This window comes from Dipteris shenzhenensis, chromosome 32, assembly GCF_047967505.1.
Source record: "Dipteris shenzhenensis isolate YYH24624 ecotype China chromosome 32, Dip_SZ_1.0, whole genome shotgun sequence".
Taxonomy (NCBI): Eukaryota; Viridiplantae; Streptophyta; class Polypodiopsida; order Gleicheniales; family Dipteridaceae; genus Dipteris; species Dipteris shenzhenensis.
In genome coordinates this window covers 28740277-28765350 of record NC_141627.1, presented here as the reverse complement: position 1 = coordinate 28765350, position 25074 = coordinate 28740277, and the positions used below count along the sequence as shown (strand labels likewise).

At 40.0% G+C, this 25074-nt stretch overlaps 1 protein-coding gene across 8 annotated transcripts; it reads left to right on the top strand.

Moving 5' to 3' along the window:
* Positions 1-12761: 12761 nt before the first annotated feature.
* Positions 12762-15496, top strand: LOC147880567 (uncharacterized). 8 transcript variants are annotated; one of them, XR_015540568.1, is made up of 6 exons: positions 12907-13015; positions 13075-13408; positions 13505-14148; positions 14231-14444; positions 14599-15083; positions 15217-15496. XR_015540568.1 is itself a non-coding variant. In XM_087370936.1 (6 exons), exons 3-5 carry the CDS (start codon positions 13672-13674, stop codon positions 14751-14753), a joined length of 846 nt encoding a protein of 281 aa, XP_087227062.1. In that variant the 5' UTR covers positions 12907-13015; positions 13075-13408; positions 13505-13671; the 3' UTR covers positions 14754-14800; positions 14995-15496. The 8 variants fall into 8 exon arrangements, 7 of the variants coding, with proteins under 7 accessions (XP_087227058.1, XP_087227059.1, XP_087227062.1 ...); XM_087370936.1 differs by having other exon boundaries at positions 14599-14800; positions 14995-15496; XM_087370932.1 differs by lacking the exon at positions 12907-13015 and adding an exon at positions 12762-12825 and having other exon boundaries at positions 14599-15496.
* The last annotated feature ends 9578 nt before the right edge of the window (positions 15497-25074 follow it).

Genomic DNA, 25074 nt, shown 5'->3' with positions numbered 1-25074 from the left:
AGGATGACTCGTATTATGTCTAACTAATGTCAAACTGCCCTCCTCTATAGTATATCACCTGTAAAGTAAAGGGCGTTTCAGTATACTTAATGATGCTTTAACTCTGCATGGAGATCATCTTATACACAATGAAGATGGGATTTTACCTATACTATGCTGGAGCAAGGGTGAGAGAAGGGGGCGGGAGGCATGTGTCAACTCATAGTAACTTTGCTCTCCTGAACATAAAAGGCAAAGAAAAAGATGAACATATCGCAGACCAGAACATAGAACTTGTTGTGGATGCAATGAGATGAACAGATCCCAACAGTTCCGAGGTTTTATAATTTTCTCGGGGAGGAAGTGGGAAACCACCCCATACCCATCATTGAGTACTTTCCAAGAAGTGCTGATGCCCATCCTCGGGTTTTTAAATTTTCTCGGGGAAAAAGCGCACCACCTCGCCATACCCATCCGTGAGTACTTTTCAACATGTCTTATGTGGTTTTCTTTTTATCCAAATCTACATATACGGACATGTTTTGAAGTTGAATGAAACAAGTGATTATAAGACAAAGCTTAGGTAGATGGGTCCAACACCTCAAGTTATTACTTGCTTATCACCACGAATGATGTTATCACTGATATGACTTTATATTGATATAATGGTATCACTGATGTTATTATCATTATGTGGCATTTTTTAGTTTGTATGGGTGTTGATGCTCGTTTTAGTAGCTCCACCCTTTCAGCTTGCTTTGTATTAGGTTTCTCATAGTCTCATAGACCCATCGGTCTTTTGAAGACTTTAATAATCACTCTCTCTCTCTCTCTCTCTCTCTCTCTCTCTCACACACACACACACAAAAAAAAATAAAATAAAATTAAAATTAGTGAAATCTTATATTTCTTTGTGGGAAACCTCAAATGAGGTGAAAACCCACCATTGAGTACAGAGATCAAATTTACAAGCAAGCCTCAGAGAGAAAAACTCATGAGGCTACCAAGATAAAATTTACAAATCATTTTGAGGAGGATCTAACAACACATCCTCCATTTTAAGACTATTGACTTGCAAAAAGTGATGCAACGGAGTGACATCACCGACTATAAAACAAAGCTGTTTCTTTCCCTTGTGATTCTTCTTGATATAAGCTGGCAACTTGAATTTTTGAACCATAGGGTCCAAAACCTGTCTCAACCAAGGATGAAAAGAATCCAATCACACACACACATGCACATGCACACATCTAAAAAAGAAATTTATATATGAAAGTGAAATTTCGTGGCTTTATATTACAAGAGAGCTTCCTAAAAAGGGAAAGCTCTCTCTCTCTCTCTCTCTCTCTCTCTCTCTCACATACACACACACACACAATCCACACTCTTACACATTCATATAGTTACTGACATTTAGATATTCACATTATTCCCATTTCACTCCCCCCCCCTTGGTCTTACTTCATATTCATATAGTTACTGACATTTAGATATTCACATTATTCCCATTTCACTCTCCTCCCCTTCGTCTTACTTCTCTTATCTCTGCAAAAACCCCACCAATTAATCTTTACCCTAACTTATCCCTAGTTAAAACTATTTCCCTTCTTAATATAGATATATATGTGTGTGTGTGTGTATATATATATATATATATATTAATCTCCCTCTCTCTCTCTCTCTCTCTCTCTCTCTCTCTCTCTCTCTGTGTTTCCCCCCCTCTCCCCTCTCCCCGTTCTTCCCCCCAAAATTAACTCCCTTGCTTCTCTCTTTTATTTTTTCCTAACAAATCCAATTTTTTCTCTATTCTTCCTTATTTTATTACTATCATTATTTTTTTTATTTTTATTTTTTTTTATTTTTTAAAATCTTTAAAAATCTAGTTGTTTGGGATATATCCCAAACAAAAAAAAATGCTTGTTAAAAACAGCCTAAGGGAATCTCAATCTCAATCTATCGCAAAGAATGCCCAAGAAATTATGTCTCAAAGCAATTCCAAACGATATGAGAGATTTTCGGGGGGTCCTAATGATAGCAAATAGTAGGAGCAATACGTATGCAAGTTGCTCCAACCTAAAGGATATCCAAGATGATGTATCAATTGAGTTGGCGGAATAATTTTCCTTGGCCATAGCAACCTTTGCTAATCCTGGGTATGCAAAGGCAACAAATGGAATTTCTAAAAATTAATGTGTAGGCCGGCAGCCAGTCCATACAAAGAAAGAGCTTGCATTAGTGAAAAAAGATCACTTGGAGTGTTTTTTGGCATGAAGAAAAAACCATCTGCATAAGCCTGAGCAACCAATGAGCGACTTGCAAGAATTTCCAACCCATGTAATATATTTGTCGCCACTAAATGTGACAAAATATGAAGAGGAGAGAGGAGAAGAGTGGAGATGAGGAGAGAGGGCACAGGTAGAGAGCACACCACAAATGACTAACTGTACACTAGATTTAGTTAAAAAAATAGAATATATACAAACCCTTTTAGGGTTAGGGTTAGGGGATCTAACCCTTTCCTTTATAGCACTATATAAGGTTAGTGCTATGTACATATGATCACGTGATGGTGTTATGCACACATGATCACATGATGTTGAGCGTGAACTCTCAACACCTTTCCTCAAGATCAACATTATGAAGTAGGCCTTCCCTCAAGATGATGATTATGGGGAATCGAAGAAGGATTGAGCATTACATTCCATCACATCCCTTTAATGGGAATGTCCTTTGTCTGTGTCAAACCAAGAGCTAGTCGGTGTTTCTCGAATAGCTCTTTACTGAGTGGTTTGGTGAAGATGTCTGCAACATTTTCTTTGCTATCATAATGCTGTAATGTGATGTCACCAAGTAACACTCTTTCTCTGATGAAGTACTCTCTGACATCAATGTGCTTTGTCCTGGAGTGAGATACTGGATTTTTTGCCAATGCTTGAGCCGATTGGTTATCACAGTATATTGTTGTTGGCTTTGACTCATCAAAGTAATCTGTTTCTGACAATAGTCTTCTGAGCCATATAGCCTCACATGCACCTGTAGTGAGTGCTCTATATTCTGCTTCAATCGAAGACAAAGAAACAGTTGGCTATTTGTTTGACAACCATGATATAGCACCTTGACCAAGGAAAAATGCATATCCTTGTGTCGATCTCCTGGTCTCATGATCTCCGGCATAGTCACTGTCACAGTATCCATGCAACCGTGGATGACTTCCTCTATATTCTATCCCAAATTGTCTTGTACCTCTTATGTATCTGAAGACTCTTTCGGTTACATTCCAGTGAGATTGTTTTGGATTTGCCATAAACTGTGCTAGTGAGCTTACTGCATAATAAATATCTGGCCATGTGATTGTCAGATATATAAGAGATCAAATGAGCTGCCTGTAGTATCTGTCATTGACTGTAGGCTTTTTTGAATCTTTAGTAAGTTTCAAACTCTGTTCCATGGGAGTAGCTGCAATCTTGCAATCTGCCATATGATTCTTCTTCAGGAGACTGTCAACATACTTGAGTTGACTCGTGAATGTGCTATCTGAATCTCTCCAGAACTCAATTCCAAGACAATAGTTCATAAGTCCAAGATCTTTCATGTCGAACTCTGTAGATAAGTCTTGTTTTAATTTTCTGATGAAGCTATCCTTGCTTCCTGTCACAATCAGATCATCTACGTAGAAAAGTGCAATAGTAATGTCTTCCCCTTGAACTTTGTAGTAGAGAGTATGATCTGCATTAGACTTCATGTATCCCAAATCAGCAAAATACTTGTCAATTCTGTTGTACCAACTTCTGGGAGCTTGCTTTAAGCCGTAGAGACTTTTCTTGAGATGGCAAACCTTGTTCTCCTTTCCTGGTTCAACATAACCTGCTGGTTGTCGCATGTAGACTTCCTCGTCTGGATAACCAACGTCTAGATAACCATTGAGAAATGCATTCTTGACATGAAGCTGATACACATTCCATTTGCTGAGTGTTGCTAGTGATATCAAGAATCGTATGGAATCCATTTTTGCTACTGGAGAATAAGTCTTATCATAGGCTTGACCATATTGTTGTGCAAATCCTTTTGCAACTAATCTGGCTTTGTATCTCTAAATACTGCCATCTGGATTATACTTCACTTTGTATACCCATTTGTTTGCTATGGCCTTCTTTCATGGTGGAAGGTCACATAAATCCCAAGTATTATTCTTATACAAAGCATCCATTTCTTCATTCATAGTAGTTTGCCATTCTGGCTTGTCTACTGCGTCTTCGAAGTACACTGGCTCTTCTGTAGCCATGATGGTAGTCATAAGAGCATAGTTGGTGGTTTCCACCTGAATTGCTTTGCCTTTCTGAGCATATGTCAATCTGGCTGGAGGTCTGCTTTCCCTAGTAGACCGTCTGAGCTGCTATGGCTCTGCTTGGGGTGTTGTTGGCAATTCTTGCTCTTCTTCATCAACCTGTTTTGGAGATGACTGTGAAGTCGATGCTTCTATCTCCTGTGTAGGTGAGGTTTTCCATTCTGATTCCTTATCAAAGATTACATCTTTGGAGATAATGACTTTGCGGTTGATGGGATCATACAATTTGTATGCTTTGCTTTCTTCACTGTAGCCAACCATGATGCATTTGCGTGACTTTGCATCCAATTTTCTACGATGATCATCATGTATGTGGGCATATGCTATGCAACCAAATATGCAGAGATGCCCAATGTGTGGCTTATGTCCGGTGAATGCTTCATAAGGAATCATACCCTGTATCGGTTCGGTAGGAAGCCGATTAAGCAAGTAGTTTGCTGTAGCTATTGCTTCTGCCCAATACTGATTTGGAAGATGCTTTTCACTAAGCATTGCTCTAGCACTGTCTGCTAAAGTCCCATTCTTCCTTTCAGCTCTTGCGTTCTGCTGAGGAGTATCTGCACATGTGAATTGTCTTTGAATGCCGTGATTTTTGCAAAAGTTCATGAATGCTGAAGACATGTATTCACCTCCTCTATCTGATCTCATGACCTTGATCTTTCTGCCTATCTGGTTTTCTACCATGGCTTTGAATTCTTGAAATTTGGAAAACACTTCAGATTTCTCTTTCAAAAAGTAGACCCAACAATATCTGCTGTAGTCATCGATGAAGGTCAAGTAGTAAAGTGAACCATTGATGCTACGGGTCTGGGCATAATCCCATACATCTGTATGAATCAAATCAAGAATACCTCGTGCACGAGAGGTACTTCTGACAAAGTTGGTTCGCTTTTGTTTGCCGAAGCAGCATGCTTCACAAACCTTTCCAAGAAACTGTAGCTTCGGAATCCCAATTGCCATATTCTGATTCCTGAGATCTAACAAGTACTTGAAATTGACATGACCATATCTCTTATGCCATTTTGCAGATAGTGGCATCTGTTGCAGTTGAGCTGACAGGGCATGCTTATCTAGTATTGTAGCTAGCATTCTATATAATCGTCCTTCCTTGACACCTTTTGCTACTAGCTGACATCTTTTGGATTTGTCTCTGATAGTGCATTCATCACCGTCGAAGATGACTTTGTAATTGTGTCGCATCATTTGTTTGATTAATCCTTTCGTACCAGTGAAATTGTTCATAGGGATAACACCTGTCCCTTGAACTAGATTCGATGTATTGTCTGTTATGTAGATGACATTTTTCTGTCCTTCTAATGGCTTCATTTCTGTGAACCATTCCTGATGATTTGTCATATGAGATAATGCACCGTTGTCTATGTACCAAGGATCCTGTTCCACTTGGTCGACTTGATAACTGAAATCTTCTTTGGGATTGAAATCAGTGTCTAGGTACACTGTATCAGTCTGATGCAATTTCTCGCTTGCAGGAAACATATTTCCATGTTCATTTGCAAAATGATTGTGACTAGAATGTCCACCACGATGATTTTCTCTTCCTCAGGAATTCCCTCGATTACTGTTGCATTGACCGCCTTGGTCGTACTGCTTCTTGTGGCAATCTCTTTCATAGTGTCCAAACTTGTGACAGTAGTTGCACTGAATGTTTGACACATTGGTGGATGCATTTCCTCATCCTTGGAATCTTCCTCGATTGGAATGATTTCCTCTTTGCTGATTCTGATGTTGCTGAGGATGATGCTGATGCGGATGCTGATTCTGACTTTGATTTTGTTGATGATGACTACTTTTCTGGTACGATCTACTTCTGCCTTTGCCTTTGCCTCTGCTTTTGTCTGAAGCTGTGAATGCCTGATCATTAGAATGACCTTTACATGCTTGAATGGCATGAGTCCTGAGTTCTTCTCACCAAGTAGGACTGACTGAAGTTTCCAGTGTCAGAATTTGCCGTTGGATGGCAATACTCTAGACTAGATTCTTGTATCCCTCTCCTAGTCCATTCAGAATGACTTGAACCATTTTTCGGGGTTCATAGTCTCTCTTGCTACTGCAAGTTGATTGTTGTAGTCTTTTATGCGGAGTACATAAGCATGACTGGTCTCACTACTGTTGCGGAACCTCTGGTTTATTTGGTTTCTCAGGGTGAGAATCTTGGATGTGTTCTTGGACTCGTAGAGAGCAACGAACATATCCCATGCTTCTTTTGATGTCTTGATTATGTTGAGTTGTCCTAGCATGACATCTTGCACATTCTGCTTGATCAGGTGATAGGCATACTTGTCTTTCTTATCCCATTTTGCTTGAGCTCGGGCAATGGCAAGATCTGCTACTGGTGCAAAAACTGTTTGTGTAGATGTAGATCCTGTTGCTGGTGCTGTGACAACAAATGGAGTAGAGCTACTGGTGGCTGGATTGTCCAATGGTCTAGGTGTAGACCCATCGACATACTCCCATTTATCCTGAATTACAAGAATGGTCTCCATTCGGTATTTCCATGTACTGTAAATGGAGTTGTCTAACTTAGCAGATGCCTCCAGATTGAGGTTGCTAGTCGACATGGTGCAAGAAATGTACTCAAAAGTGTCGTGAAGATCTCTATATGAATCAACTTCACGTAGAAATGGAATAGCTTTATCATAGCTCAACATACATTGAATTGGGATCAACTTACTCCATACAAAGCACTAGTAAATGCATTCAAAAGGAAAGATCACATCATGTCATGCATGCCAAATAATAAATGCATATGATATTCACAACATAAAAATTAAAAAAAAAAAGTAAACATACGTTTTCTCACGTTCGAAGCAAACCGGAGCCTCAAGTTTTGGTGCCCCTTATCCCCCCGTCTTGTGAGCGTAGAAATCAGACAACGATTCCCAAACTAGGCTCTCCTTTTAATTATGAAAGCATAAGACTACAAAGCATGCCAAACTAGCATGAGTGCATATATTCACAACATAAAAAATTTCAAGTTCTAAGCTATCCAAGAGAAACCTAAATCCTAAGGATGGTGCCCCTTTCCCCCCTGCTTTGTGAATGTGGGAACTAACCACCACTCCCTAGATCACGCTTTCCTTTTATATATGAAATCATACATACATTATGTCATGTATGCCAAGCTACCAATGCATAGGTCTATTCAAGACAAAAAGCTTTTAAAAAGAAATATTAACATACCTTTTCTCAAGCTTTGAGAAATCCAAGAAATGTTAACATGTCTTTTCTCAAGCTTGTCATGTATGCCAAGCTACCAATGCATACGTGTATTCAAGACAATCAACTTTAAAAAAGAAATATTAACAAGTATTTTCCCAAGCTTTGAGAGATCCAAGAAACTTGAATCTAAAGTCGTGGTGCCCCTTAGACCCTTGCATTGTAGGCGTAGAACCAGACACCAATTCCTAGACCAAGTACTTCTTTTATATATGAAAGCATAAGATTGCATTACATAAAGCATGCTAAACTATATGAGTACATATATTCAGAACATAAAAAATTTCAACTTTTGATCGATCCATGAGAAGCCTAAATCTCGAGTTATGGTTCACTTAGCCCCTTGCCTCATGAGTGTAGGAACCATGCACCACTGCATGCTCCTAGAATTTCATACATGAAAGCATAAATGCATTATGGCATGCATGCCAAACTACCAATGCATACGTGTATTCATGAGACCAAAAACTTTAAAAACAAAAATTAACATGTCTTTTCTCAAGCTTTGAGAGATCCACGAAATGGTGCCCCTTAGCCCTTGCCTGTGAGCACAGGAACCCCACAGTAACTAGACAACACTTTCTATACCAGGCTCTTCTTTCACAAGCCTTATAAAACTTTTCTTGGATCCCAGACTACAGATCAATCATGACATTAGCATTCAACACCGAATATGCCGTAGGGATATCTTGTGATTTTTTAGTGATATTCAGGCTTCTGGGCCTTTGTATTGCCATCTCCCTCTTAACAATCCTATGACAGATGCTACATCCCATGTCGATGGATGTTCATTGTTTAGCCATGCACACATCAGACGACCTTCGACTCATGGCAGTTGAGCATGCAAGTTTGACAGGTTGCCGTACCTTGTTAGTTTTAAATGGACCTCTTCATCAACAGAGTAGTGTTTCATACTTGCACCTTCAGCCTTAGTTTTTTAACCCCTAGATCACTTTGTCCACACCGTCTACGTGGTCTTATTCAAGCTCGCATCATATGATAGAGATTACTCTATTGTAGCATACCTCCAACATTGTTGTCAATTCTTTTGGGTTGGTGACACTCTCATATGTCACAGTCTATCGGATCACATCTTCATAGCTACATCGACTAGCTTCACATTCAAACCCCTCTTCTTTAGAGCAGTTATACAACCCACGACAACTTATGACATGTTTAGCCTTGACATGTTCAACATGCAGCCATACGCACCATCATTCATGTAGTCATCTTTCAATTGACTAGTCTTTGATTCAAGCGGACTTTACTTTATGCATATTTCCTTCCTCTTCCCTTCGGCCTATCTTCTCGGTTTTATTCCCAAAGATGACTCGGATGACCCACAATTTAAGAGAGGGAAATGCACATTTATGTACATGATTGTAAGTTGTACTCATTGTACATGCTTCCACTACGTAGTCAGTGTGCTCACACACACACATACTACTATGATTCTTTTATGTTTTCTTTTTGGTTTTGTATACTATCACTATCATATGCACCAAACAAAACACAAAAAGATCCTATACATGCATCCCCTACTTAACCTAGTGCAATTTAAGAGGAGTGGTTAAGGATGGTGTAAATTGCACCATCTAGATAGGGCATAGGGGCAAACCCTAACCCTAACCCTAATGGGTACACATGTATATATTCATGTTTATGTTCAATACAACATAGTCTACAGGTAGCTATATCATGTGCACTCCTCTCTCTCTCTCTCTCTCTCTCTCTCTCTCCCCCTCCACTTCATCAATTACGTGTCCTAGGATTAAAATTTACAGAATTTTCTCAACCCTAAATTCCTGATGGTCGAAACAACACCCAAAAACAACTTCAGGTTTTGTGAAAAGTCGGTCTTACAAGGTCGTAATGCATACTTTTTTGGATCTTTAAAATTATAATCATTGCTATATGGTCAAAAGCATCCTCTTTGAATAACAAAGCCCAAAATTTAGGGATGTATCTAGGATTTAATTGCTATTTTCTCTTATTTTTATTGTCAAACATGCTAAAAATGACTCGTAAATCAATTATTTTTTTCTCAGAATATGTATTTATATTTTGAGGTTCTATATATGGATGGAAAATTCTTTGTATATTAAAGATAATGTTATATTTTTCAAGTCCTTAAAGTGGTTGAATGTGAGGGTTTTATCATCTTTTTTTTGGTCCATGCAAATGATGAATTATCATAAGTGTGCCTAGAGAGTAATATCGTGTAAAGTTAAAGGTAACATATTCCTTAAGAAATATTTCATGTCATGCATGGTTATACATAGTAATAATAAGATATATTTCGGCACTTGTATAGTCATATAAGGCTGTCAGATGAGATATAAAAGGTTTCAATGACGCATACTCTCCATTGTGTCAGACTATGAGCTTTTGAAACCTAATATAATGGTCAAAAAATGATTGTAACTCGTGGATTGATATTATATTATATCATGGAAAACAAAATTTCAAGGCTTAAACTTTTTTATGTGCATAAGATGTAGGTTTCTATGGTACGCTGTAGCAAACAATGACATACACATAATTATTCAATTTTAAAGACCATAATATATTTTTTAGTATTGAAAGTTGCACCCAAATTTATTTTCTAAACTAAAACTATGTTCCAAAAATAATACGACTAAAAGTAGATTTTTTTAAAGAGTTATATGCTTGAAATTTGTTCATCCAATAGTTTGTACGAGTCAAAATAGCAACCACACAAGTTTTGCAAAGAAAATGGAGGCTTTGTCATAGCATTTTTTCTATGGATGTATTTTTACCATGTTCTTGAATAAGTTCAAAAATACATGTCTTGAAGGGTGCTTACATTGGATAGAGATTCAAACCGTTAAAAAACAAATTTGGAACCCAAAAATGGACACTTTTATGTCTTGTAGAGCTACCAAACTAGTGTTAAATTGATCTCTATAGAGGTCTACACCTCAACTAGACCTCACATCAAAGGGTGAGTGTGGCTTAGCTCAAAATGACAAGATAGGTAGAGGGGTCGGTAATCAAGCAAGTACCAATGCACCTTCATTCCTCACCACCATTTATGCTATTTAGGTGCTAATAACCTTGCAATCACTGAAGGGGTGGCCACGTTAGATTCGTTTAGAAGGAACATAAGCTTAGTGCTGTTCTTATTCTCCCCATTCTTTATCAATTTTATTGGCACTTTCAAGTTGAGGCATCTTTTGGATTTGTCTTGCTATGTTCTTTTGGATTTAATGTCTCTTGAATAAGCTAAGTAGAGATTTAATCTCAACATAAAGGTCCGAGGTCAAGAGATATTCAATCTCAGTTGTCCACTTTCTTAGATGAAATATTGTCTTCCCTCAATTAACTAGTAGTAAAAAGATTTCATCATTATGTAAGCAAAAAGATACCATCAACTAGCAAAGGCCTTTTGGTCGCTTGTCATTTACCACATGATTTTCCTTCCAAGGCAGTCTACCTTAGCACATTCCCCTATATCTCAAGGCCAAGAGTTGCCTTGCAGCTCAAAAAGTGACCTTAGAAAGTTGAGATCTATAACAAGTAAAAAGCTATCTGTGACATGAGAAAAGAAGGTCACCATTAGTCTTGGGAGGTCATCATCACACGGGGGCAAGGCTACGTGGGCTTTCGACATCAAGGAAAGAATAAGGTGAGTCATCTTCAAGAAAATGGCAGGTCCTTGCTATTGAAGATCGCCATCTATGGAAAATGACCTCCCTGGGCTCTTCCCCTTATAAACTATGATCCCACAATGTGGAAGATCCAAGTACCAACTGTGGGGAGTTAGCTACAGCACATGGCTCTCTATTTCTTGACAGTTTTGACTGTTTTCCTTGTAATTGGAAGGAGGATTGTCTTGAAGGGTGGAGTCCATCAGCCTCCTATCAACTATAGCTGGTTGAATCAAAGGACTTCATGAAATTCAATCATAACCTAGTCCATATTACTTGAAATTACATCCATGAGAAGAATGCAAGTCACATAGATTTGAGTATATCTACTTTTCCTTATCACACCCCAATATATGGAGCATGTTGCACCCAATTATGTATACAATCATGAAGTAGCTAGAATGCTTTTTTTTTTGGGAATGTGAAATAACATGCAAAATGCTCAACCCATTAGCATACAAATCAAGAAACTTTAAGTAACTAGAATGGGTTGTTTTTTTGAATGTGAAGTAACATCCTGGAAACATGAGTTTGACATGTTCAGGATCTAAATACACAAGTCAATTAAGGATAATATGATGCTGCAACATGAGTCAAATTATGAAACAAAGGTTAAAGTACATACTAATGTTTTGATTAGATAATCAAGTAGGCATCCACGATGTGCTTTATTTGGGCATTTGTATTAACATGAGCGGGAGTGGAGGGTTGAAAGCCCATTTAACCTAATATTGATGGTAAAAAATGAAGGTGGTCTAGAACGTTTGTCCAGAAGCTTCAAGGCTCCCAAGCAGCTATAAAGAGGGGAAGGAGAGGGGGAAAGAGTGGGAGGGAGAGGAGAGAGAGAGAGAGAGAGGTGGGGAGGAGGCAGAGAGGTCTAGGAGGGAGCGAGAAAGGGTCAAAGGAGTGGAGAGAAGGAAGCAAAGGGCTCACAGAGGGGCGGCAAGGGAGCCAATGAGGGTGAAGAGAGGCAGTGAGGTAGAACAATCGATAGGAGAGTAGATTAGTGAGGCCGGCGGCGAGAGGCGATGAGGTAGATTAATCAAGTAGGACCTTATATTAATTGGGAATGAGGGAGAGTACCAGACAAATTAATGAATTTAATTTAGAATAGAGAGTAGGAGTACTAGTACACTCAATTAGGGTCCTCAAGATGTTAAAAGAAAACATGCAAACTATGTAACATTTTCATATTTCCATGTAAAAAAATATTTTCTCAATTTTGTAAAACCTTCAAATTTCAGGCAATTTAGCTATAAAGATCTTGAGAGAAACCTTCAAAATTTTGAAACCCCAAGTTTATTGGACTCCACAATCACTCTGCAAGTACTCAGATAACTTATCTGCATTCATAGTAGGTGCCATTCTAGTGGTCCCTGTACCATAGTGCGAGTCCAATGTGCATTGTGCATTGTGGAAGCATTCATGAGCTCGCATTAAATTGATGGCAGCGAGAACAATGTGTGTGCTACGAACCATAAATTTTGAAAAGGAAATATGGTGTCCCTCGTGAAGATTTGCGTGGTCATGAGGCCCTTCTACAGGATACTCGACTCTCGATTGGCTTGAGGCTGGTGCCTCTCGTCAGCGAAGGTACTGTTTAATCTTATCGAGAGAGAGAGAGAGAGTCAGACAGAGAGAGAGAGATCTTAATGTCACTGAACATAGCATTGAGATCTAATTAGATATGAAGATTATAGATGATCAATTCAATAGAGCTTTGCATTCACTACTTACTGTTGTTTAGTCGTCGGCAGTTCACGAGTTCCTGTTGGATTGTTGGGTTCGAATGACACACAGCTAAACGTCGAAGAGAGAGAGAGAGAGAGAGAGCGCGTGCAGGATGCGATCAAGTCACAATTAATCACAAGAAATGGAAATGGCGAGATGCAGATACGAGGGAGACGAAGAGATGATTCACTTGAGGTTTTGGACTCACCGCTGATCGCGGCCGGATCGCGGTTAGGCTTTCTGTTTTTGTTAGGTATCGTCATCTTCTTCATCGATCCCAGTTTTCGCATGTAACGACGATTACTGACGATCTTCATCAGCAGTTTTCTGTCGAAGAATTCGTTGAATAACGTCTACAGCCATCCATGCAAACCCATTTCCCTGTTGATGATCCTCCGAAGTGTTCCGAAAACTCACGGGTCGTAATACCGTCGCCGCTCGATTGGTAATCATCTTCCACACATACATCTCTTTCAAGAGCTGTAGCGCCCTCGGGTTGTAGACATTTGCATCTATGGCCGATCAGTCTCTTTTATTGCAGGGTGCTCTGTGCCTGAGTTTCGATCGAGGTTTGCGCAGTTGGAGTCTCTCGGAGATTTTAGCAATTTGTGTCCGTAGCAACTTCGACGTGTTAGCAAATTTCAAAGAAAGAAACCGTCCTATCGGAACTTCACCATTCTTTACTCCTTCGTGCAGTTTTGATTCCTTATGGGTCGCACAATTGCCAGGCGTCCCGGTTCTTCTCAGGAGCTGAGCCTGGCTGAATGTTTGTCCACGTCTCCCGGTTCATCATCCAGTTCCAGATCCAGAACAAGAGCAGATTCGAGCAATGGGCAGAGAAGAGATTGTTCCACCTTTAGAAGATCGGACGGCAAAGTTGGAAGGAAATATCACGGGGAAAGTCGTCGCCTTACTCGAAGAAGCCTGTCGGAGCCACGGTTGCGGTGGTCTGAGAGGAGCTCGCAAGAAATTGCTGCGGAGGGCGACGTAACATATTTCAGAAGGCAGAGCTTCAGAAATTCTGGCAATTACTCTGATTCATCTCCTACGCTTGGCGCGTGGAAGAAGACACCGTCGAGGGAGAAATCCCCTTGCAGCTGGATCCTGAATATGTGCTTGGCTGTTTTGCTGTTCTTGTGCGGCAGTAGAGAATCGACCGTGAACGATCTCTTGAGCGATTTGGAGGTTAACTATCGCCACTTCTGTCCTGTTTTGTTCTTGTTTTGCCGATGCAGGCCCTAAAGTCATCGAGATGTTGCTTGAGCAGAGCAGTGCATCTCAAACGCGAGCAAGAAAGCAGCTGGTGACCGTTACCATGCTGGGCACAATTCATACCGTTAAGGTACTGATCCGTTACGATGCGACCGTAAAGATGACGATTCAAGCCGCCTTGAACGAGTACGCCTTGCAAGAGCGCCTCCCTCCGCGAGGCTGGAATCCAGATGCTTATCAGTTGCATTATTCCGCCTTCTCATTGCAGAGTATGACATCGTCATGTTTAACAAGATCAACTAATCTGCGATCGCATCGAAGATGAATAAGTTCCGCAACGCCACCCATATAATTACGCAGCCTTTGTGTTTCGTCGTCCCCGCTCTCCTACAGTTCTGAATACTAAACGTTCTTCTGCTGCAGGCTTGGATGCTGAAGAGCTCGTTCAAAACCTAGGTGCTCGCACTTTCGTGCTGTGCCCCGTAACACAGCAGGAAGGATCTGCAGACGCAGACCTACTCTCACCGAGCATCCTGTTGACGAAGCCGACTCAGCAGTGTTCCTGGGACAATTGCTAATTTCGTAGCCAAAACATATGTGCTTCTCGTACACTGAACAGCTCCGAGTAAGAGATTACATTGGGCATGCTTATGGTGGCTAGTTTCCTGTACTGTCTCTTATGTCCTCATATAAATCAATTATCTGACAATTCATAAGATGGAGCTGCTTTACTCGAATTCACGGGAGATTTTGTGATATATTCAAGAAGGATCGGATTGCCTCATCATTTGTCGTCACGGTGGTCCATCGGTTCATAAGGCTATGGGCTTGAATTCAGGTCCAGGTTTGTGATTCAGCGACCAAAAGATCATCAGCATGGAGGAGCGTACTGCAGCTGCAAGCACAAGGTAGCAAGATGTTCACATTGATTTGAATGCATTTTGAGATTCATTTATTGAGGGCAGCATGGTGGAGCTTTTAGTATTCAGGTTCTCATTTTTCAACACCGTGTGGACATTCTTGTGATACATGAATCAACAGGATGCGCAAAATCCAAGGATCGATTTGATTCAGCATTGTGGTTCATGTGATCGATTAATTTTGGATCCAGTATCGTGATACATCAATCAACGGGATAACTAAAATCCAAGGATCAGTTTGAACTTGCATATCGGATACGAGCCTCAACACAGTTCTACGAATATTCATTTAATTCATTGAAGGGCACGTAAGGATCCCGAGTAAACTTTTCTCAATTGGAAATTTCAGCGTTCACTTATGTATGTAAGCTTTGGAAATTTCAATCGTATTCACAAGAACATTTTTCTTAAGAGAGACAAAACCCTTCAAGTAAAGGTTTTCATTGAAAGTACGTATTTTTAAAGCAAAAACATAAATAAAAGGCTTTGAAATTTAATTTGGAATAGTTTTTGTTTTTTAATCACACTTTGTAATATTTTGTAGTCAAAAGTTTAACAATTTTTACAATGTGACTAGCTTAGTTTATGAAAGTAAAAGAAGGCCTCTCCTTTTAAGCCACATTGGCAACTTGGAGCCCTTGGATTACTTATGATCCAAGGGTGTTAATTCTCTCTTAACTTTCCTATTAAATGTTAATAGTTCCATCGTTTGCTAGCCATTCGACCCACCTTGTATAATCATGAACACTTGCAGAACATAGTATTCTTTTGATAATTGATCTTTCGGCACAAGATTTGTCTTCATTCAATCTCTAGGTTAGTTTATCTTTCATGTATTTTGCTTTTAATACTATTAATTCTCATGCATACTAGAATTTGAACAAGCCAGCAGACTTCAACTTGTACCTTGTTAGTAAGCTCATGATTGTTTTGAAGTCTAACATTCAAATGGGCCTCCCCAATCACAAATGACTAGAACAACGAACCACATGCTTCAATTTGTACAATGTTAGCTAGCTCGTGATTATTCGCAGTGTGTGCATATCCAAATTTTGTTTGACTTAATCATACCTTGCACTTAGACACACGAAGACATAGAAATATTTGAAACCTCTTTGATCTTTAGGTAGATTTATCAAGTATCTTAAGGGTACATGGGATTATGATATGAAATGTGATAGATTGTCAGATCTCAACTTCTTTGGTTGCATTGATGCAACTTAGGTAGGTGCAATAGATGAAAGAAGATACACTCCCTCGCTTCATAGAATCTCCTAACTTCTAAACTAAATCGGTAAGATATGGTGTCCAATGGATTCTTAAATGAGAACAAATGAGATCAAGCTTGGTATGATTACCTTGCCATGGTCTAGATCCCCATGAAGTTTGTCCCATTTGGGACAGTCTAGACAAACATGCTAATGATGCATCCTAGTTCAGTGCCTTGATGGGGTTAGGATTAAAGAACAATAATATCCTTTGAAAAATGGGCGTGCATAGGTCCAAATGAGACCAATCTTGTCCAAGTTTGGTTGCACTTTGGTCATAGTAGCCCAACATGCCGATCATGCACCCTAACTCAACACCCAAGTGAGCTAAGGATTTAAAACAACTTCTTCCATTAAAAAGGAAGTGATCCAAATAATACCAAAACTTGACAGAATAATAGATCCCACCATGGTTCACATCCCCACCAAAGTGTCCAACTTGGTCACTCTAGCCCAGCATGCTAATAATGCACTTCCATTCAAGGTAGGTGAGGCTACGATTTAAAAACAATGACATCCATTAAAAATTGAGTGCTTGTAGGTCCCAAAGATGATCAAATTTAGTAGGATGCTAGATTCCCATGAAGTTTTGAACACCTTTTTTACTCTAGTTGAAAATGCAAATGATGCATTTCAGTACAATGCCTAGTTGGGGTTAGGATAAAAGAACAATAATGTCCATTAAAAAAAAAGATGTTCATAGACCAACCAAGCTTAGTAGGATGTTCAATTATACTCGATCCCCACCAAGTTTGGCCCCACTTGGGTCACTCTAGCTTCTAGGTGTGATAGGATTGAAAAACAAAGTACCGATTAAAAAGCAAGTGCTCATAGGTTGAAATGAGACCAAACTTGGTAGGACATTGAATACTACTTGTTTAGAGCTACACTAACTTTGTTTCATCTTAGGTCATTCTATCTTGAGATGCCAATGATACACCGCAAATCACTACCTAGATGGGGATAAATTTAGAGAAAATGACATTTAATTTGTATAGGTCCAAGTAAGACCAAAATTGTTAGAATTTTTGATACACCATGGCTTAGATCCACCAAGTTTGGTCTAACTTGGGTCACTTTAAGCCAACATGCCCAATGATGCACCCCAAGTGTCTAGGTGGATGCCTAGATAGGATTATGATTTTAAAATAATAGCATTCATAAAAGGGTGGTCTTTCAAATTGTCCAAATAGGAAAAAAAAGTGGTAGGATGATGGATTCCTCCATGGTCTAGATTGCCACCGCATTTTATCCAACTTGGGCCACCCCATCCCACAGCATGCAAATGATGCACCTACTTTAGTGCTTTTAGGGGTTAGTATTCAAAATCAAGTGTAACATTCACATAGGTTTAAACGAGACCAAAATTGGTAGGATGTTAGTCCCACCATAATAAAAATCCCCACCAATTTTCATCCTCCAAATGCAAATGAAGACCCATGTAGGGCCTCTCCAAGTTTTTAAACCTTGATATAAACCTCAAAAAAGCAATGATACACTGCTACAATAGAAGCAATAGAAGCATCGAAAACTTCCCACGTGTGTCGATACAAGCATCAACAATTGTCCTAAAACTATTTCAATGCTTGTTAACACTTATTTTGATTTTTTTCTTGCTATTTTCCAATACTAGTTTTCAATATAATGTTTTCTAACCGTAGTGAAGACATGGCTTGGGTAAGAAAATGCTTATGGCATTGTTTAATTTAAAAAAGAAAATCAAGCTCAAACCACAATACTCTGTCCCAAGTGAATCAATCTATAGTATGAGTTTGATGCCCCTTGAATCCAAGATACATATCAATCTTCACAAAGGAGGATGGCTTCATTGGTTTTTGCTTGTTTTTTATATCAAACCTCTATAGCAAGGGAAAACAACATGATGTGCTCGACAACATTGCATTTTTTACTTTTATGAGTAGATTGATAGTTGATGGGGGAGAGAGAGAGAGAGAGAGAGAGAGAGAGAGAGAGAGAGAGAGAGAGAGAGAGAGAAAGAGAGAGAGAAAGGGGGGGCAGGGGCGGGTGGAGCTTTGTGTGTGTTTGTGTGTGTGTGTGTGGTGTGGCTGAGTGTGTAGACGAGTGGACCTACATTGCAGCCAGCCTAACCCGTGTGCTAGCCCTCCATTTAGGGCCTCCTGTGCTTGTTCTCATATCCCGCACCAATCCAAGTGCAATTGCACTACTCCAGATCTATTTTATTCGCCATATACTGCCTTCGAAGCCATATATTGCCTTTGAATCCCTACTACAGGTCCCGTCTTGATATCATACATGCCCGTACTGTTTTGTACAGCTTGTACGGATTCCTTACAGTTTGTATGGCCACTTTGGGATTATCTGCATGCTGGTTTTCTATTCTTTGGCAGTTTTGTCATCCAATTCTCTCTCCTTCAGCTCTTATTTACTATGTTTTTTCCTTTTCTCTTCTCTTGATGTCCTCTCCATTATCTTCTTGTAATCTTTGTCCCAAACTTTTCAGTTCAGTATATAATAGCCTTTCTCTTCCCTTCTTTTGATTTTACCTTGTAATTCTGTTCAAATCTCTCTTCCTTTCCTACCTTTCCTTCTCCGCTTTATAGGTTCTCAATGGCTACTATGAAGACATACATAAATTAAAGGCAAAAGCGAGATTTGGGTCAGGATGACCCTAGGCATGCTTCTTTGGAGGCTCAGTTATAGTTTATGATGTGATGCATGAAGGTTTTGATGATACATGCAAGGATTGAAAAGATCCTGCTCCCATCGTTGAAATTATGGTGGAAGTAGAGGATATTGTGGATCCGGTGCATGAATATGCCAAGCATGCAGTTATTATATTTTTTCTACGAAGGATTGAGGAAGGATTCCAGTTGCAGCAGATGTTGGAGTTCCAGTTCCAGTTCCAATTACACACTTTAGGGGGTTGTTTTGTTCGCAAAGTGCACTATGCAGCTAGGGTCTTCTTTGAAGTGATCGTGGTGTGGATAAACAACACAAGTAGATGCTACTTGAGCACTCCTCTCTTTTCTATGGCCAGCAGATGGTACATGGTTTTCCCTAGTCACACTGCAAGGACTATTAGGCTTTGATTAGGCATCGTTGTCCTATGTGGGTAGAGGTTGTGGACTTCCCTCAATGCCTTGCTTCTTTGTTGCCAAAAATTATAGCCTCTTTAGGAAAGGTGGTGTGTCCACCACGACCGAAACCACGACCGAATGGCAATTCGAATAGATTTTGCATTCTATGGGATATAGATAATCCCACTCCAGACTCATGTTCTGTCACAGTAAACAATGTTGCTATGGGCGATGCATTTTACAAGTTGAAATGGGGTTTATTTGCAAGAGCTTGTTTTGAATGCAAAAATTTGGGCACATGGCTTCACAAGGCCTGCTAGTTTTGCATAAAATGCCTCTAGATGCCATGCTTGCTAACATGCATCACAAGGATACTTCTGTCTCTTCTCAAGCAAAGAATAAGTCCAATAAACTAGTAAACGTAGCTCAAGATAAGGGGAAAGCTCCTGCTACATCAAATACTAATACCTCTGCATTGATGCCTTCAACTTTTCAATCGAAAGCAAGGGAAAAAACTTTGCAAGAAGCTTGGTAGACTCCAAGAAATATTATGATAGTAAGAAGACCTCTTTGATTTGTCTTCAAGTGGGAACACTCCTCAAGAAAATTCAGGGATTGGAATTACATGGGCTGCAGTAACAGCCAGTCATACCCTCTTTCCTGAAGAGAAGTGGCTGCTCTTTTATCTTCTCCACAGACTTTAGTTTCATCTCAGGGTTAGGGGCCAGATCCTGAGGTTGAAATGCAATCTTGAGTTTTTGGGTTCTCAAATGTATATACTTTGTAAATATGCTGTCATACATAAAGTGTCTTACTCTCAATGTACAGGGTCTCTATGATCCCAGGAAATGGAAGTTAGTTTGGGGTTATCTACATCAAATGCAGCTTGATATAGTTGCATTGCAGAAGCATAATCAGCATATGTATGTTGGTCAATATGGACATTTTTCTGGCTATAATATCTTCTATGCATGAGAACATACTTTTTCAGGAGTGGTTTTCTTGGTGAAACATAAATTATAGCCAGTGGTTGCTCTAAATGATTGTCAAGGTACATGGTTGATTATTCAATGTCTTATACAGGGGGAAGTTTTTGAGTTTGCTTCAATTTGTGCACCACAATCCTCTCATAGCAAAGGTTTGATTTGGGCTCATATGCAAGTTATCCTTGAAAACAGCATGCATTTATTTGTCAAGATTTTAATAATGCTCCTCAACCAGGTGATAATACATTAGGTCATACTCATATGTTAGCAACTGAGCATTAGCATTGGTCTGCTTTATTGACTCAGCTTCCTCTTATTGATTTGTGGAAAGAATCACAGCCTATGCTCCCTGGTTTTACCTTTCAACATAATGCTCAGTTTGCTTATCGGGCACGTTTGGATCGATGGTATAGAGTTGATCCTCAGCATTATGATTCTCTCACTGTCAATTTATGGGTGGATTACACATTCACTTATTCTGATCATGCCCCTTTGTGGTTGAGGATTGCTCTCCATGAGATACCTTATGACAGGCTTGTTCATAGAAGATTGCTTCATGTCAACAACAGTTATTTGCAGCATGAAGCATACAAGAATCTCGTTAAAGATGCGCTTCAGCCACTATCTTAACAGGCTACCATGGGTATTGATTTTGCCTAGGAAGCCTTTGTTACACGAATGCAAGCTGTCATTCATAGCTATGGCAAAAGTTATATAAAGACCTTAAGGGATAACATTGCTCAGGTAAAATCTCAGTGTCAGTCTTTGACAGAGTTGAGTCATCTCAGGAATCTTTCTTATCAAGAAAAGCAGATGTTATATCAAGAAAAATATTATTTGCAATGCAATGACAATAGGAAAATAGCTAAATGGGAAACACGTGCAAGTCAGAGAGCCTTTTTGGATAAAGGCTACTCCTTTAAAGCCTTTTTTAAAGGGCTGCATTACAAAAGGTCTTCTCAAAATATTTGCAGCGCTTAGTTATCAAATGGTGTTTGGAATTCTTCCAAGACAGCTTGCTACAGCTTGTGTTCAACATTTTTCTTCTCAGTTTGGAAAAGTAGATTTACCCTCACAAGAGGTTATTACAGCAAGAGGAAAATTATTACAACATTTCATTCCAATTCTCTCTTCGACACAGGCCTTGGATTTGGAAGCTCCTTTCACTGAACAAGAGCTAAATGATGCTGTTAAATCCTATGGTAGATGGAAATCTCCTAGTTGGAATGGTCTCACGGTGGAATTTTTCTTGGCATTTTGGGATTCGCTGAAAATGCCTTTGCTGCAAATGATTAACACTGCTTGGCAAAATCAATGTATGCCAACTGCTTGGAAGAAAGGGTTGGTTAAACTTCTTCACAAGAAGCCCATTTGTGAGTAATATGCAAGATCGTCACCAAAATGGTGGTTGATCGAATAAAGGAATATTTATAGGATGGCCTGCACCCAGCACAGTATGGCTTTATTCCACGATGCCATATTACTCATAACATTGCAAATGCTTATGTAGGAATTAAGTATGCCAACTATACAGAGCAAGATGTGCTTATTCTGCAAGTAGATATTGTAAAGGCATTTGACACCATTCGATGAGACTTTATAGCTCTGATCATGAAGGCTTTGGGATTTGGTCAAAAATTATAGCATGTTATCTTTTGGCTTTATCAAGATAGCAAAGTTGCATGCATTCTCTTTGGAGATTTATCAAAATCTTGGACACTTAAATGTTCAGTTCAGCAAGATTGCCCTCTCAGTGCTATTTTGTATGCTATAGCCACGCATCCAATGCTTCAATATATTGATCAGTTTGTTGAGAGTTCACGCTCAACATCATGTGATCATGTGTGCATAGCACCATCACGTGATCATATGTGCATAGCACTAACCTTATAGAGTGCTATAAAGGAAAGGGTTAGATCCCCTAACCCTAACCCTAAAAGGGTTTGTATATATTCTATTTTTTCAACTAAATCTAGTGTATATTTAGTCATTTGTGGTGTGCTCTCTAGCTATGCCCTCTCTCCTCATCTCCACTCTTCTACTCTCCCCTCTTCATATTTTGTCATGGTATTAGAGCATGGTTCTGCCTTCCACTGAGGCGCCATCCTTCTTGTGAGAGTGATTGAGAGATTGAGAGATCGAGAGAGATTGAGTGTTCCATTCTCTTCCGTTGAGAGAAAATTCTGTCCATTGAAAGAAATTTCCATCATTTGATTCCGTCCACGTGAGAGAGAGATACTTCCGTTCATTAAGAGGGATTTAGTGTGTTTTCTTGGAGAGATTGAGCCCTCGGGAAGAATTTTGTTCACTGTGATGCTCTTTGAGAGTTTCCTAAGGTCTTGTAAGTCTTCTTGAGAGAGAAAAGGTCTGGTCTAGAGCCTCCTACAGAACTAAGAGAAAGATATGGGAGTATGAGGACTCAGTTGTTGTAGCATCAACAAGCTTCCATAAATGGCTCTAATGGCGACACAAGCATAGATGGCTCAAGCATCTATGACTTCTCCTTCAATCGACAACCATACGGGCTTTGCATCTTAGAACATGGATGTCGATTGTCATAGCCAAAGCTCCCTCAACGACCAAAGCTCCCACACAAGGCCATCTCCAAAGGCTCAGCCCACCAACTCGGATTCCTGGCTCTCCACAGCCAGCAATGTCAATAGCCTTAGACCTCCACCGAATGCTCGACCTCCAAAGCCTCCTGCACATTGCTCGAGCCTCACGTCTGCTTGCAACAATGCCAGTTCGTAGCCCCAACGACGCAACCTCTCCAACAATCGGCCAGCAAAGCCAAGCTTCCCTCAGCTGACTGATGCTCTCATCAACAGCCATCGAATAGCAGCAAGGCCCAATCGGCTTAGTTAGGCCTGACCTCATCTAGCAACGTAGTGCCAACGCCATCATCAGATCTACAGCTCGACTTCTATGAGCTCCTCAAGGTCTCATAGCTCCTCAATGCACCAAGCTTCTCCAACGGCTGCAACCTGGCTTGTCAGACGAACGGCTACCTCCAACCTCTGCCAACACTCTCCACAAGGCTTTCGGATCTTGGCTCACACCTATGCCACCCTCTACGCCCTACACCACTATAGATAAGCTCACGGGCTATACACAGCTAGCCGACTCTTCACATGACGGAAGGCTCCAACTGAGTCTTTGATCCCTGCAGATGACTAGCACGAACGGAATCTTTTGAAGATTTCGACACATCTTGTTAAAATTCTGTTGGGCTCCCAGGTGAAGTCTTATCCAATTGCCATGTCATCAGGCACCTCGGATGTGCCACGTGTACCTATCTTATCCTGTGCCACATGGCACCCTTATCCACAGTGCCATGTCATCTGCCACAGTGGCAGCCACATCATCATTATTACATCAGTAGGCCACGTCAGCAGTCCACATCAGCACCTTATCTGCCACCTCAGCCAGTGCCACCTCACACAGTTGCCACATCAGCACAGGACTCCACTGGCACACCTCTTGCTAGGCACAATGCCACATCATCACTACATGTGACTCACAGTGACACATCATCATTGAGCACCATTTGCACTCCTTTTGCCCCTCCACCTAGATCAAGTCATAGCTCTTGATCCACGAAGAATTTGAGGGCGCTCCAAAAAGGAAAGTCGCTCATTTTTTTGTGCTCTATGCGCTCGTCACATCATACGCACATTTTGGCGCAAGTTACACTCACATTTGAGCCTCGCCGACAAAACCACTTCCTTCACGCACATTTGCCTCTACATCGACGCATATGACCCAGCACTTAAAAAGAACAAAAGAAAAGGAATTATTTGTTGTTCTTTCATCGATCGACGGTTGGTCTAGATCTAGATTAAAATAGACTAGATCGCCATAGAGGGGACGCTTTGAATTTCCCTAAGTTGCTAATCTAAGCCATGCCTGAAATTCCCGACTAGTACCTACTCAGAGTCAGTCCATACGCACACATACGGTTTCACATCATTACATTACTTGAAATCTTACGTTCATCAGTTCACTGAGCAGACTTTAGAGTTCAGAGGCATTGCAGATTGTTTCAGTGGGCAGATGGCATTTGATTTCACACAGACATGCCACCATTATAAAGCCTATTCGGCTATCTCACAGCATCGTGCACATCATTTCAGCCTTGTAAAGCCTCTTGGCTATTCCTGGCATCATTGCCATAAGCCTTGTAATACATATCAGATTTTATATACTGTAGTTCTATCTTCATCAACAGTTCAGAGATTTCACTTGGCATATTCAATGTTTCATGAAGCATGTGCAATAACCCAACATTTGCAAATGATGTTAGTGAGTTAAAGATGGATTTATGGAATTTGTTTTGGTATCTAAATAAGACAAAGGTCAAAATATTGGATAGGAAAACCATATTAGCTGTAACATGAGAGAAAAAAGTCAACAATTGATTTCAAGAGGGGTGAGGAAATAGCAAAAGAAGATGAAGATGAAGGAACTTTGCATGGAATAATGCAAGAAATGCAAGGTAGTGATGCTGAAAAGAGGATTCGTTTGCAAAGTATGATTGGAAGGTGCTCCAGGACTATTACAACAACAGATATGGTATGTGGAAAGCAATGCAAGGGTGACATAGGAGATCACACACAAGAAGCAAGGAAAGAGATGCAAACGCAAATTTGGCATCCTATGCTTGTTT